The sequence below is a fragment of the Scyliorhinus canicula genome, chromosome 5 (genome assembly GCF_902713615.1).
Source record: "Scyliorhinus canicula chromosome 5, sScyCan1.1, whole genome shotgun sequence".
In the NCBI taxonomy this organism is placed as follows: Eukaryota; Metazoa; Chordata; class Chondrichthyes; order Carcharhiniformes; family Scyliorhinidae; genus Scyliorhinus; species Scyliorhinus canicula.
This window is the reverse complement of record NC_052150.1, coordinates 204,561,769-204,575,794: the sequence shown is the minus strand read 5'-3', so window position 1 is coordinate 204,575,794 and position 14,026 is coordinate 204,561,769. Positions and strand designations below refer to the sequence as shown.

The window sequence follows — 14,026 nt, the reverse complement described above, 5'->3', positions numbered from 1 at the left end:
CTCCGGTTTCCTCCCACAGTCAAAACATGTGCACCTTAGGGCAGCATGGTAGCACAAGTAGATAGCACTGTGGCTTCACAGCGCCAGGGTCTCGGGTTCGATTCCCCGCTGGGTCTCACTGTCTGTGCGGAGTCTGCACGTCCTCCCTGTGTCTGCGTGGATTTCCTCCCGGTGCTCCGGTTTCCTCCCACAGTCCAAAGAAATGAAATGAAAACCGCTTGTTGTCACAAGTAGGCTTCAAATGAAGTTACTGTGAAAAGCCCCTAGTCGCCACATTCCGCCGCCTGTTCGGGGAGGCTAGTACGGGAACAGGCGCCGGAATGTGGCGACTAGGGGCTTTTCACAGTAACTTCATTTGAAGCCTACATAAGTACATAAGAACTAGGAGCAGGAGTAGGTCATCTGGCCCCTCGAGCCTGCTCCGCCATTCAATTAGATCATGGCTGATCTTTTGTGGACTCAGCTCCACTTTCCGGCCCGAACACCATAACCCTTAATCCCTTTATTCTTCAAAAAACTATCTATCTTTACCTTAAAAACATGTAATGAAGGAGCCTCAACTGCTTCACTGGGCAAGGAATTCCATAGATTCACAACCCTTTGGGTGAAGAAGTTCCTCCTAAACTCAGTCCTAAATCTACTTCCCCTTATTTTGAGGCGATGCCCCCTAGTTCTGCTGTCACCCGCCAGTGGAAACAACCTGCCCGCATCTATCCTATCTATTCCCTTCATAATTTTAAATGTTTCTATAAGATCCCCCCTCATCCTTCTAAATTCCAACGAGTACAGTCCCAGTCTACTCAACCTCTCCTCATAATCCAACCCCATCAGCTCTGGGATTAACCTAGTGAATCTCCTCTGCACACCCTCCAGCGCCAGTACGTCCTTTCTCAAGTAAGCCTACTTGTGACAATGTGCAGGTTAGGTGGATTGGCCATGATAAATTGGCCTTAGTGACCAAAAAGGTTAGGACGGTTTATTGGGTTCTGGGGATAGGATGGAAGTGAGGGCTTAAGTGGGTCTGTGCAGACTCGATGGGCCGAATAGCCTCCTTCTGCACTGTATGTTCTATGTTTCTATGTTAGGTGGATTGGCCACGCTAAAATTGCCCCTTGTGTCCAGGGATGTGCTGGTTAGGTTAAGGGGATGGAGCGGGTTGGGTGGGGGAGTGGACCCGGTGGCGCACTCAGAGGGTCGGTGCAGACTTGATGGGCCCAATGACGACCTCCTGCACTGTAGGGATTCTATTATCCCGATCATTCTACTAGTTTGTCATCTCTGGAATTCAGCTTTTTTTAACCTATGTCGGAGGCCGAGTGGTCCTGGCAGAACTCAAATTTGGCATCGGTGAGTATGTTATTGAGAGTAAGTGGTGCTTTATAGTGCTGTCAATGACACTTTCCATCACTTGGCTGATAATTGAAAGTACACTGATTGGGATGGTAATTGGTCAGATTGGATTTTACTTTTTTTGTGTGGACAGGAAGGGAATGCTTTTAAGGAGCTTTTGAAAGTGTGCATGGAGGTGTCGAGGCAGAGAAGGAAATCCTGAGAAAGCAGCGACAAAGCAGCTGACAGAACCTAGTCAAGCAGAAAGAGCAAGAATTAAGTTGCACTTTTGTCAAGAGGTGGGTGTTGTAAGGGATGTCGACCTGGAGGAAATGACTGGGTTAGGGTTCAGATGAACGCATGGCGGAATTCAAAATACTGATCCAGAGAAACTTAAGCATACTTGGAAACTTTATTACTTAGCAATCTTCATTAACCAAAAAGGCATTTTGTTGAAGTGCTGTTGTAGTGCTTGGTGTTCATTATTCCCTCATAAAGCAATTACATTAAATTACATTTGCACTATCCTGCAAACCCACAAATACAGATTTCACTGGTTAAATAAATACTGATTTTTTTTGCAGTGAGCAATCTTAAAACATTCTAAAGAGCAAATGTTTGCAATAAAAATGATATAAATGCTTCTGCCGATCTTGTGTTGTACTTAATGCCATTCATTGCAAAACAGCAATGTAAATAATGCACTGAAAGCCTATTAGCTCTGTCTTAGTTTAGGAGTGTTTATAGCTGCCAGAGGAAGTAAGATGTCAGTGAAACTGTCAATGCTCGATTAAGATAATTAGCTTTTTGTGGGCTAATTACATCAGGGCAGGATGTGAGGCTTTGAGAACATAGCTGCTGTTGAATTGAGATGTCTGCATTTATTGCTGCAAATAACCTGCCTCCCTGGGTAATAACTACTGATTTTAAATGCATCATCACACTGGTTACGTTTACTAGTGAACTATTTGTAAAGGTGTTTACTCAAGTGAAGAAAGCAATGCTATGGTTATAATTGTATGAGCACAGCTGCCATTTCCTGTGTGGAATGCCTAGCTCTAAATCAACAATTTTACTGAGATTTAGCAGCAGTAGAATGGGCCAAAATCATTCATTATAAGTTTATTTGTAGGCTTTTGTCAATTGGTAGTGCTTCACTACATTTTTCAGGTACAGACCTTTTTTGCTCCTATTCTGATAGACAAAGCGCTGGACTTTATTCAAATGAAAGTAAGTTTTTTTTTAAGTCGGTCCTCAACTTTATTAGAATTGATTTGGCCATTTACTGATGCAGATATTTCTGGCACCGAAACAATTTGTCACCTGCATGATTTTTTCAAAAATAAGACAGGATATTTACTGGTAAGTTTTTCCATTCAACATACAGATTAATGCATAAATTTGTGTAGTTCTAATTTATCTTATGGGTCTAATATATTTGCAAGAGTTGGGAAGAATGAGAGGTGGTCTTGTTGAAGCAGACAAAATTGTTACAGGGCTCGATAGGGTAGATGCAGGAAGGGTGTTTCCCCTGGGCAGGCGGGCGATGAGGGTCTTGAACCAGGGGACAGTCTCCGAATAAGGCTGAGATGAGGAGGAATTTATTCACTCGAGAGCTTGTCGAGTCTTTGAAGTTCTCTACCCCAGTGGGCTGTGGAGACTCAGTCACAGGGTGTATTAAGATACACTAAAGACGGAATAGATTTCTCTATATTAAAGCTATCAAGGGATATGGACATAGTGTGGCGAAAGTGGCTTTGAGGTGGGAGATGAGCCCTGACTTAGTTGAATGGTAGAACAGGCTCAAGGGGACAAATGGCCTACTTCACTTATTTCCTATGTTCCTATATTAGAAGTTCCCCAGATAGCACTTGAGTGCATCATGTCTCTGTTTTAAAATTTGCATCCTTGCCCATTTTCTTGCCCTTCCCTATCTCTGTAATCTTCTCTAACCTTAAACCGTCAATATTTCTCTTAATTCCAGCCTCCTCTACATTTTTGGTAATACTTGCTCTACCCGTGGACATGCCTTAAGTTGCCGTGGTCCCAAGCTCTTGAATTCCCTCAACACCTCTCTGCCTCTGTATCTCACGAGACCCCATTTAAAATCTATTTCTTTGACCAAGCTTCTGGTCATCTGATGTAATATCTCCTTGTGTTTGATATCATACTTTTGTTTTATAATGCTCCTGTAAAAATGCCTTGGGATGTTTCATTTTGTTAAACGTGCAATATAAATATAGGTTGTCGTGCATTTTAAGAGATCCTAATGTTGAATTAGAAGTTTTAATGTTTCTAGGATCCCATACGTGTATTATCATTCCAATCTATTTTCTGCTTTAAGGTGCATGCCCCTCTTCTCCACATTCAGCAGTGGTTCAGCACAAGTCGAATCAGCAGAGGGTTGGTTTCAAGAGTGCTGTCCAAAACTCCTCTGAAATAAAAAAAAAGAAAGTGGTGGCAATAAACATGCCTGTGACCTTTAGAGGGTAGTAAAATCAGATGAATATTTGCGTGTTGATTCTACTTCATAACTGGAAGCTAAGTGAGCATTCTAATAAAAATGAACAAAATGCAAGGGTAGGATAAAATTCAGGAATGCTGACTTGTTACTTCGAAGCGGATGAAATTGTAGCAGAATAGGAGGGAAAGCAACCACAATGATGACTAACCAATAGAGTTAGAAATCAAGATTTGAACAAATTAAAAGCTGAGAAAAGCTATTAGATTTCTAACTTTTCTTGGTTCTGATTAAAGGTTGGAGACCTTAATTCAGTTTCTCTCTCTACAGATGCTGCCAGACCTGCTGAGTATTTCCAGCATTTTCTGTTTTTATTTCTTAAAAGCTGGCAGCTTTTGGAAAGCACAAGGGGCCAAATCTTTGCTTTCTCACCAGGCTGACTCAGATTCGCAATTCAGTGGAGTGTGGATGGAATTCAACCTATAGCCTATTACTTTCTGGTGCTCAACTTTGCGCTGTTTAAATTGTTAATTTTTAATTTATATTTAACATGTCAGTTGGTCTCAAATATATGTTAGCTGTTAAACTAGGAGAAAATTGAGAGCTGTAATGGGTGGAAATAATTATTTCCCACAGTTTAGAGAGGAGATACATATACGTTTAATAATTTGAAACTGATCCAAAATACTTTGCACTGTTGTGACTTGACCTTTTAAGCTGCAATAATGAAGTGCATTGAATTGATAGCAAGTTCTGTCATGAATGAGAAAGCCCCGAGAAGTTCATCACAAGCTCCAAAATACCTAGCTGCGCACGCAGCTTTTAAAACTTTACTCTTCAATGTATTTAATACTCTCCATTGCATCAATGCTAAAAAGATGTACAGTATAATTTTTGTTCAGCATCGCAGGGACAAAGTCCAACGCCCTTCCTGCTGACTACCCAGCACCAGGCTTTCTGGTCAGTGGTGAGGACTTGCCATGCATCGACTTCAATCACAGTCGACTTGAAGTCTCGATTGCAGACATCCTTGTTCCACAAATGTGGGCAACCTGTTGATCTGGTGCCAATAGCAAGTTTTTCACAGAGCATAGCATGTCTTTGGGGATGTGGTTGCCATCCATTTGGCACACATGATCCAGCCAATGGAGTAACTACTGACTACGTCTGTATTTGGCATCGTCTTACCAGGAGATGCTCAATATTTGTCTGTGGCAACTAAAGTAATCATAGTATATTTGATTCCATATTAAGTTTGAAAAATGACATCCTCAATAACAAGCAAGTGTCTTAAAAAAAGAAGCCAGTTACATAGCTATGGTGAGGGTATGCTTTGGTGGATTTGGTAAGTAGGCTCTAAGGTATGGCAGTACATAAACATTTTTATAATCTTTTATTAGTGTCACAAGTAGGCTTATAAACAATTCAAAATGTTCAACAAAAATTGCTTCCATTGAAAAACAAAAACTCAGCGAGAATGATCCATCCATGGCTTTCTAAGGAGGTTAAGTTTCATTTTAGGTTAAAAGAAATTTATAATGTTGCAGAGAATAGTAATAAGTCTGAAGATTGGGACTGTTTAGAAACCAGCAAAGTGCCACAAAATGTAGATAATGAAGGGGGGGAAAAAAATAGACTATTAGAATACACTGGTCAGGAACAAATTGTAAGAGCTTTTACAAATATATAACAAGGACAGTAGCTAAAGTAAATGTTGCTGTGTTGAAGACACGGGATTTCTTTTACTCCTAGGGGATGTAGGCATCACTGACTGGGCCAGCATTTATTTCCCATCCCTAAATGCCCTTTACAGAATGATTTGCTAGATTATTTCAGAGGACTTTTAAGAGTCAACCACATTGCTGTGGATCTGAAGTCTCATGTAGGCCAGACCAGGTAAGAATGATAGATTTTCTTGCCGAAAGGATTAGTTTTTACGACAGCAGTTTCATGGCCATCATTGGGTCCTTTAATTCCAGATTTGTTTTTTATTGAATTCAAATTTCATTACTCTGAGTTTCTAGATTACTAGTCCAATGACAATGCCACTATGCCACAGCCTCGTCTTGAGGAAAGGACAAATTATCATGGGAAATTAGGAAATGGTGGAGACATTGAACAAATGTTTTGTATCTACCTTCACAGTAGAAGACACAAGTTACACACCAGAAATAGTGGACTACATGGAGGCTACTAAGAATCAGAAAATTTATTAGCAGTGGCGAAAAAGTAGTGGTGAAACTCAAGGGACTAAATTCTTCCAAATCCTTAGGACTTGATGGCCCACATCCTAGCGTTCCAAAAGAAATCACTGTACAGATGGTGGCTATTATTTCCAGAAGTCCCTAGATTCTGGAATAGTCCCAGCACATTGGAAGTTAGCAAATGTTACTCCAATTTTCAAGAAAGGAGGGAGAGAGAAAGTGGAACAACAGGCTAGCGAGCTGACATCAGTCATCGGGAAAGCAGAAAAATATTAAGGAAGTCTTAACAATGACCTTCGATAAGCATAATATAATTAGAACAAGTCAATGTTTTAAAAAGAGAAATCCTGCTTGACAAATTAATTGAGTTGTTTGGGGATGTAACTCGGAGGGTAGATAAAGGGGAGCCAGTGGATGTAGTATACTTGGATTTCCAAAAGGCATTTGATAAGGTGCCACACAGAAATATACAAGATGAGGACTAATGGAGTTTGGGGTTATACTATGGATATAGGATTGGTTAACTGACAGGAAGAAGAGGGCAGCGTTAAATCAGGCATTTTCAAGTTGGTAGGCTGTGGCCAATGACATGCACAAGGGTAAGTTCTGGAACCTCGGCTATGTACAATCTTTAATGCTTTGGCTGAAGAGTCAGAGTAGTGTATCCGGGGGCGGAATTCTCCGCCACCCGGGAATCGGTGGGGTTGGGAATCGCGCCGGTCGGTGGGCCCCCCGTGGCTATTCTCCGGCCGGTGATGGGCCGAAGTCCCGCCGCTGTCAGGCCTCTCCCGCTGACGTGGTTTAAACCACCTATGGTGCCGGCGGGAGCAGGCGGCGCGAGCGGGGCCGGGGTCCTGAGGGGCGCATGGGGCGATCTTACCCCGGAGGGTGCCCCCACGGTGGCCTGGCCCGCGTTCGTGGCCCACCGATCGGCGGCCGGCCTGTGCCGTGGGGGTTCTCTTTTTCCGCCGCTGCCACGGCCTCCACCATGGCGGAGGCGGAAGAGACCTCCTCCACCGCGCATGCGCCGGGGTGACGTCAGCAGCCGCTGACACTCCGGCGCATGCCCGGACTCGCGCCGACCGGCGAAGACCTTTTGGCCAGCCGCACCTTTGGGGAGGCCCGACACCGGAGTGGTTCTCGCCACTCCGGTACGCCGGGACCCCCCCCCCCCCCGCATGCAGGTACAGGAAGCAATTAGGAAAGCAAATGTCACATGGCCTTGTTTTTATTGAAGTTTTTAGATTTTATACACTACATTCAGCAACGGCATATGTGTTGTTTACACATGAGGCATTTTCCTCTATCGGCCCCATCCCACCCACCCCGTTGATTCCTCCTCTCATTCCTTTTCTTGCTTCGGGGTCCTTTCCTGGGTCGCTAATTATACAGACGGCGGTTATCGTTTATGTGGTCTTTATTTCTGGGGGATTGGAGTGTAAGAAAAAAAATTGCTACGATTCCATGGGGCTTTTGCGAAACCACATCGAGAATACTATGTGCCGTTCTGTTCTCTATATTTACGGAAGGATGTACTTGCATTGGATGCAGTACAGCAAAGATTCACTAGATCCCTGGGATAAGGGTTGCCTGATGAGAGTAAATTGGGTTTATATTCTTTGGAGTTTGGAAGAATGGGAGGTGATCTCTTTGCAACATTCAAGATTATTAAGGGACTTGACAGGATTAATACTGAGATCTTGTCTCTCCCGGCTGGGGAATCAGGGCACAGCTTCAGGAAATGGGACCAATGATTTAGGAGTCAAAGTGTTGTGAATCTTTGGAATGATCTGCCCCAGAGGTTTGTGGGTGCACCATCGTTGAGTATGTCAAGAATGAGACGGACTGCTTTTTTTGGTGTCTCAGGTTATTGATGGATATGGAAGAGGGCCGGAAAGTGGAGTACAAGCCAGGATCAGCCATGATATTGAATGGCAGAGCAGGGTCGATGGGTCATCTGTCTTCTCCTGTTTCTTATGTTCTTAAATTTTAATTGCCTCAGTGGTAGATGAGGTTATCCCAAATGACTAATTCTATCAGTTTTAGTTTGTTGTTTGCAGCATGTGCCTAGTTTTTTTCGTAGGTTGTTGAAAATCAGTATTATGTTATAATGGGCAGTAACTTCCAGGGCATGCTATCAGTAGCGTACCGCCAAGATGTTCTGCCCCAGAACTTTTCAGTTTAAGGTTTGCATGGCAATTGCCTGGGAAGTGCAGACTTCCCATGGGCAATTGCCATGCATGCCATCTTGTGTCAAAATTAGAAGAGCTGTCTGAGAGGAGTCAAGCAACATTCTAATATTATACTCGTGGAATCAGATTATGTGTGTGTGTTCACTCGCGTTTCACACATGACTTTCATACTTGTCAAGTTTTCAGGCCTGAAGGAAGTTGCACTCCCAAAATAAGTCACCTGATTTTAAAAGTAAAAATTAATGCTTTCAGTATAATAGACATCCTGTCATTTTGAAAAAGGCTAATTAATCGATAACTATTCCTAGGGAGATAACTCTCTCCCTTTAGCTTTAAAGATTGAGGTGAGGATGGATAGGCAGAGGGGCTTTAGGTTGGAAAATTTCAACCCAAGAATATAGTTGCAAAAAAAACTTCCATGTACAGTTCATTGTGCACTGTTCCAACAATTCTTGAGGAAACAAAGAAGGAAACAGTAACTGTTGAAAATACTGTTAGTATGTATTGTGTATATTTAAAAACACAATACATATTAGGATTGAATATCAGAAAATGTTGAAAATGCTCACATCTGTCAGCAACTATACAGAGAAAGACAGGTAACGACACCATTTCTTTTCCCGACAACCTTTTCAGGTTGAAATTTTTCAGCCTAACCCCCTCTGCCTATCCATCCCCATCTCCGCCTTTAAAGCCAAAGGAACAGAGATTAATTGAGCTTTTCCAGGGCTCCATGATGTCTATTATATGTTAATTTTCAGGAACTAGTCCTGTGCTCTACTAAAGCCCCTTTTGAAGAAAGGTGTGAAAGTGATAACTGTTCAAAGGTCAAAGGACTAAAGAATGTCCCTTGATCGGCAAGAACAAGTAAAACAGATGGTATCTGTTGTACTTTTCACACATTTATTATTAGTGTTAGATTAAAGTTTATATATTGACTGCCAGTTTACCTAACCCTAAACCTTTACTGAGATGTCCTCAACTCTTGACGCTTGAACACCAAAACAACCTGATATCGTTAGTTTAGCAATTCAGATTTTTAAAAAACAATTAATGCACGTCGTCTGCCAACCTAATTATGGCTTTACGGTGCTGAACAAGTGGTAGCATGAAAGTGGGCAGTAGTGCACAATGACTGATTAAAATCATCCCATCTGGTTTTCCATGGAGCGCTGCTTGAGTTTAGTTATTATTCAAGACTAATTTCCTCTGAACACAGCAACTCCCACTTAAGTGATGACTTCTTCAAGCATGCCATGTGAAAATCAGGTAATGTGAGGAAAATCTGGTTTGCCTCATATATTAGAAGATGACATTGTCTGTTGTGTTTGTGATCTGGCCAATCTGTGTGTCTGAATCATTTGGATTGCGTTTTGCACAGGTTCAGAGAGCGGTGTACATCATAACTGACTTTAACTTCACGAGACCACCACTTTCCTAAAATCAAGAGTCTTTTTAATATTTGATTTGAGTATCTTGAAGTTGTGTGGCCGTTCCACATTATGTATGTTGGTTACAAGCGATATTTTTTTAAAATTTGAATTGGATTCCGTGAAAGAAACAGATTTCTTTAATCCTCAGAATGAAATGATTGCTTTTATGAACTTAATTTATTAATCTGTCTTTGTGCAAAAATTAATTTATTCCACATGTATTAATTTGAGAAATTCCTGCAAAAATTGGGTTGCTTGTAGGTATGTTATTGAATTAAAAAAAAAAAAATCTTATCATCTCTTAACCTAAGTGCTACAAAGCCTCCTGCATTCCAAAGCAGTTTGTACTTTTCCAGCTTTAAAAGAAAGTTGCTTGAATGATTCATTGGAGGAAAGGGAAGAATTGAAATATCCAAGTGCAAAATGTGTTGTGAATTTTCCAAGACATTGAACAGGAAAATTTGTTCTCTGAAATGTCTGATTTGGTTTAATGCAAGTAACAACGTGAAAATGATGCACTTGCAAAATGTATGGTCTGGGGAACAAAGACGGCTTAAAAAAACCAAATATAATGCCATTCACTTCCTTGGGATGTCCCAAAGTGCTTCACAGTCTCTGAGTTATTAAAACTTGTGCTCTTTCATACCCCTCATGAAGTTCCATAATTCAAACACCCCTCAATTTTATGATTCATTACAGATTATGTATTTGAGCATTGCACTTCACGTTTGTTGCCAGAACAATGATTTGTTGTTGTAAGCTGTTGGATATTGCATAGGAACATATTGATTGTGTGCTTGGAAAAAAGTTTTAAATTTAGATATAAATTTATTATTTTAATTTGTATATGTTTCATAAATTGTTTTCTGGTTGCTTCCAGGCTTTTGTATAGTTTGGCTTTCAATGCACGATTCATGCGACACCTTTGGAATTTGATCACATCAGTAACAACCAAAATGATCACAGGGTAAGAACATAGATATGCATGTCCAGTTTTCTACGTTGTTAAACATTTGCTGTTTCACAGTCATGCTGATGAGCAGTTATGTCACATAAGGTGAACATGTATTTCTTATTTTTGATAATGAAACGATTGCGACTAAAGGAATGGCAATAAGTAAACAGTGGGGAAACATTAAAAGAAAGATTTCTAAATTCCCAACCAAAAAGCACAAGCTGAAATAAATATCTTTCCATGGCTTAATCGGAAGATTAAGGATAGTATTGGATTAAAATAAGTTGCTTATAATGTTGCATTTAATGGTAGTAAGCATGAGGATAAGAGAGACTTTTAGAACTTAACAAGTGATGACAAAAAAGTTGATAAATGAAAAAAATGGAATGGGAATAAACTAACCAGGAATATAAAAACAGATTTTAAGAGCTTTTGCTAGTATAGGAAAAGAAGACTAGCTAAAGTAAATGTTGGTCCTTTAGATGTCGAGGAGAGCCATTAGACATCATGAATAAGAGGATAAATATTTAGTCTGTTTTCATAATGGAAGACAAAAATGACCAAACTAGAGGCTAATGAGAACGAAGATTGAGAATTAAGGTAATTATATCAACAAAAACAATATTTGGGAAATCCCCAGCACCTCATGACCTACACCCTCGGGCTCTGAATGAGATAACTGCAGAGATAGTGGATGCACTGAATCATAAAATGAATCATAGAATGGGTTGTAGCACAAAGAGGCCATCTGGCTGGCTGTATCTGTGCTGACCCTCACAGCAGTAATTCACCAAGTGACACTCAACAAAGAAAAGTACAGTCCCTTCGGCCTTCCAAGCCTGCGCCGACCATGCTGCCCGTCTAAACAAATCTTCTACACTTCCGGGGTCCGTATCCCTCTTCCCATCTTATTCATGTGTTTGTCAAGATGCCCCCTAAACGTCACTAGCGTCCCGGCTTCCACCACCACCTCCCGCAGCAAGTTCCAGACACCCACTACCCTCTGTGTAATAAAAACTTGCCTCGTTCATCTCCTCTAAACCTTGCCCCTTGCACCTTAAACCTATGCCCCCTAGTAATTGACCCCTCTACCCTAGGAAAAAATCTCTGACTATCCACTCTGTCTATGCCCCTCTTAATTTTGTAGACCTCTATCAGGTCGTCCCTCAACCTCCTTCGTTCCAGTGAGAACAAACCAAGTTTATTCAACCTTTCCTCATAGCTAATGCCGTCCAAACCAGGCAACATCCTGGTAAATCTCTTCTGCACCCTCTCTAAAGCCTCCACATCCTTCTGGTAGTGTGGCGATCAGAATTGAACACTATACTCCAAGTGTGGCCTAACTAAGGTCTTATACAGCTGCAACATGACTTGTATTTGTACGCAGTCACTCGGGTCCCGTGTTCCTGAACCGTTTTTAGAATTTAACTTTTGTCCCTCTGTGTTCTTCTGACCAAAATGAAGCACTTCGCATGTCTCTGCATTACATCTCCTCTGCCACTTATCTGCCTATTGCACCAACTTGTCTTCTTTTGAAGCTGTATACTAAAGTCTGAGAACACGCGCCAACGGGTTCAAAAACAGTTTCCCCGCTGTTATCAGACTCCTGAATGGCCCTCTTATGGACTGAACTGATCTGTCTACGCATCTTCTCTACTGTTTTTATAGAATTTACAGTGCAGTAGAAGGCCATTCAGCCATCGAGTCTGCACCAGCCCATACAAAGATCACCCTACTGAAGCCCACGTATCTATCCTATCCCCAGAACCCAGCAACCCCCACTTAACCTTTTTAGGACACGTAAGGGCAATTTAGCACGGCCAATCCACCTAACTCGCACATCTTTGGACTGTGGGAGGAAACCGGAGCACCCGGAGGAAACCCACGCAGACACGGGGAGAACGTGCAGACTCCACACAGACAGTGACCCAGCCGGGAATCGAACCTGGGACCCTGGAGCCGTGAAGCAATTGTGCTAACCACTATGCTACCGTGTTGTAGCACTATACTCCGTATGCTTCACCCGATGTCTGACTACATATTTACATTGTGTATTTATCGTACGCCCTATGTTTTTCACGTATGGAACGATTTGTCTGAACTGTACGCAGAATAATAGCTTTCACTGTACCTTGGTACATGTGACAATAAATCTAATCTAATCTACACTTCGTTCACAATATTTTCAAGTTTCATGTTGCCTGCAAATTTTAAGCTGTGTCCTGTACACCAGATGTGTAGGTCATGAATACATATCAGGAAGAGCAGGGGTCCTAATACCGAACTCTGGGGAACGTATAAATTATAAACTTTGTTCCAGTCCAAAGAAACAACCGTTTGCCACTATTCTTTATTTTCTGTCACTTGGACCATTTTTTATCCACATTGCTTCTGTCCCTTTTATTCCATGAGCAATAACTTTATTCGCAAGTCAGTTGTGTGGCACTTTATCAAATGTCTTTTGGAAATCCATCAGCATTACCGTTATCAATCCTTTCTGTTATCTCATTAAAAAGCTCAAGCAGTTTAGTTCAACATGATTTCCCCTTAATAAATATTCATTAACCAGCATGTCACTGTTAATTTTGCCTTGAATTATCATTTCTAAAAGCTTTTGATAAACTGGATTACCTGTAGTTGCTTGAAATTTTTGAACAAGGGTATAACATTTGTAATTCCTTAGACCTCTGGCACAATCGCGGAGTCTGAGGAAATTTGGAAGGTGACCAGTGCCCCCGATCTCCACACTTGTTTCCCCCTCTATTCTTGGATGCATCATACCTGCCCTGGTGTTTTATCAACTTTAAGTACAATGTATTTTAAACCCGTCTAGTGTCTGAACTAACATCTCATTCACCATGACCTGGGTTGCATAATCTTCCTTGATAAAGACAGCTGCAAAGTATTAATTTAATACCTTATCCTTGCCTTTTGCCTATATGTGTAAATCTTTTTTGGTCCCTAATTTTACTGACACCTCTTACCACTTATTATTTATATGCTTAAACTTTTGGATTTCCTTTTATGTTAGCTGCCAGTCTCTCTTTATACTCTTTGTTTCTCTCATTTGTTTTTTCACTTTACCTCTAAACTTTCTATGTTCAGCTCAGCCTGCTTCTTAATTGTATTACCCACCTAACTTGTTAGTATACTTTTTCTACTTCATCTTAATCTCTATCTCTTTCATCATCCAGGGTGCTATAGATTTGTTTGCGCTGCCTTTCCCCTTTGTGGGGAATATACCTTGACTGAAGCTGAATATCTCCCCTTTAATGGTTACTCATTGTTCAGTTACAGATTTGTCTGTAACCTTTGATTCCAAAGACTCTGGCCTGGGTCCATTATTGCCCTATTGAAGTTGGCTTTTCCCCAGTTAATTATCTTTGCTCTTGAATTTTTGTTGTTCGTTTCTATAGCCAACCTAAACCCTGTGGTACAATGGTCACTGTGCC

At 41.3% G+C, this 14,026-nt stretch overlaps 1 protein-coding gene across 4 annotated transcripts in view; it reads left to right on the top strand.

Moving 5' to 3' along the window:
* ube3c (ubiquitin protein ligase E3C) overlaps positions 1 to 14,026 on the top strand; it is a 186,232-nt gene that overhangs the window by 50,902 nt on the left and 121,304 nt on the right. For all 4 annotated transcript variants that reach the window (XM_038798378.1, XM_038798379.1, XM_038798377.1 and 1 more), the window contains one exon: positions 10,500 to 10,586. In XM_038798378.1, the coding sequence (XP_038654306.1) occupies positions 10,500 to 10,586 (87 nt within the window). The remainder of the gene's footprint in view (positions 1 to 10,499; positions 10,587 to 14,026) is intronic.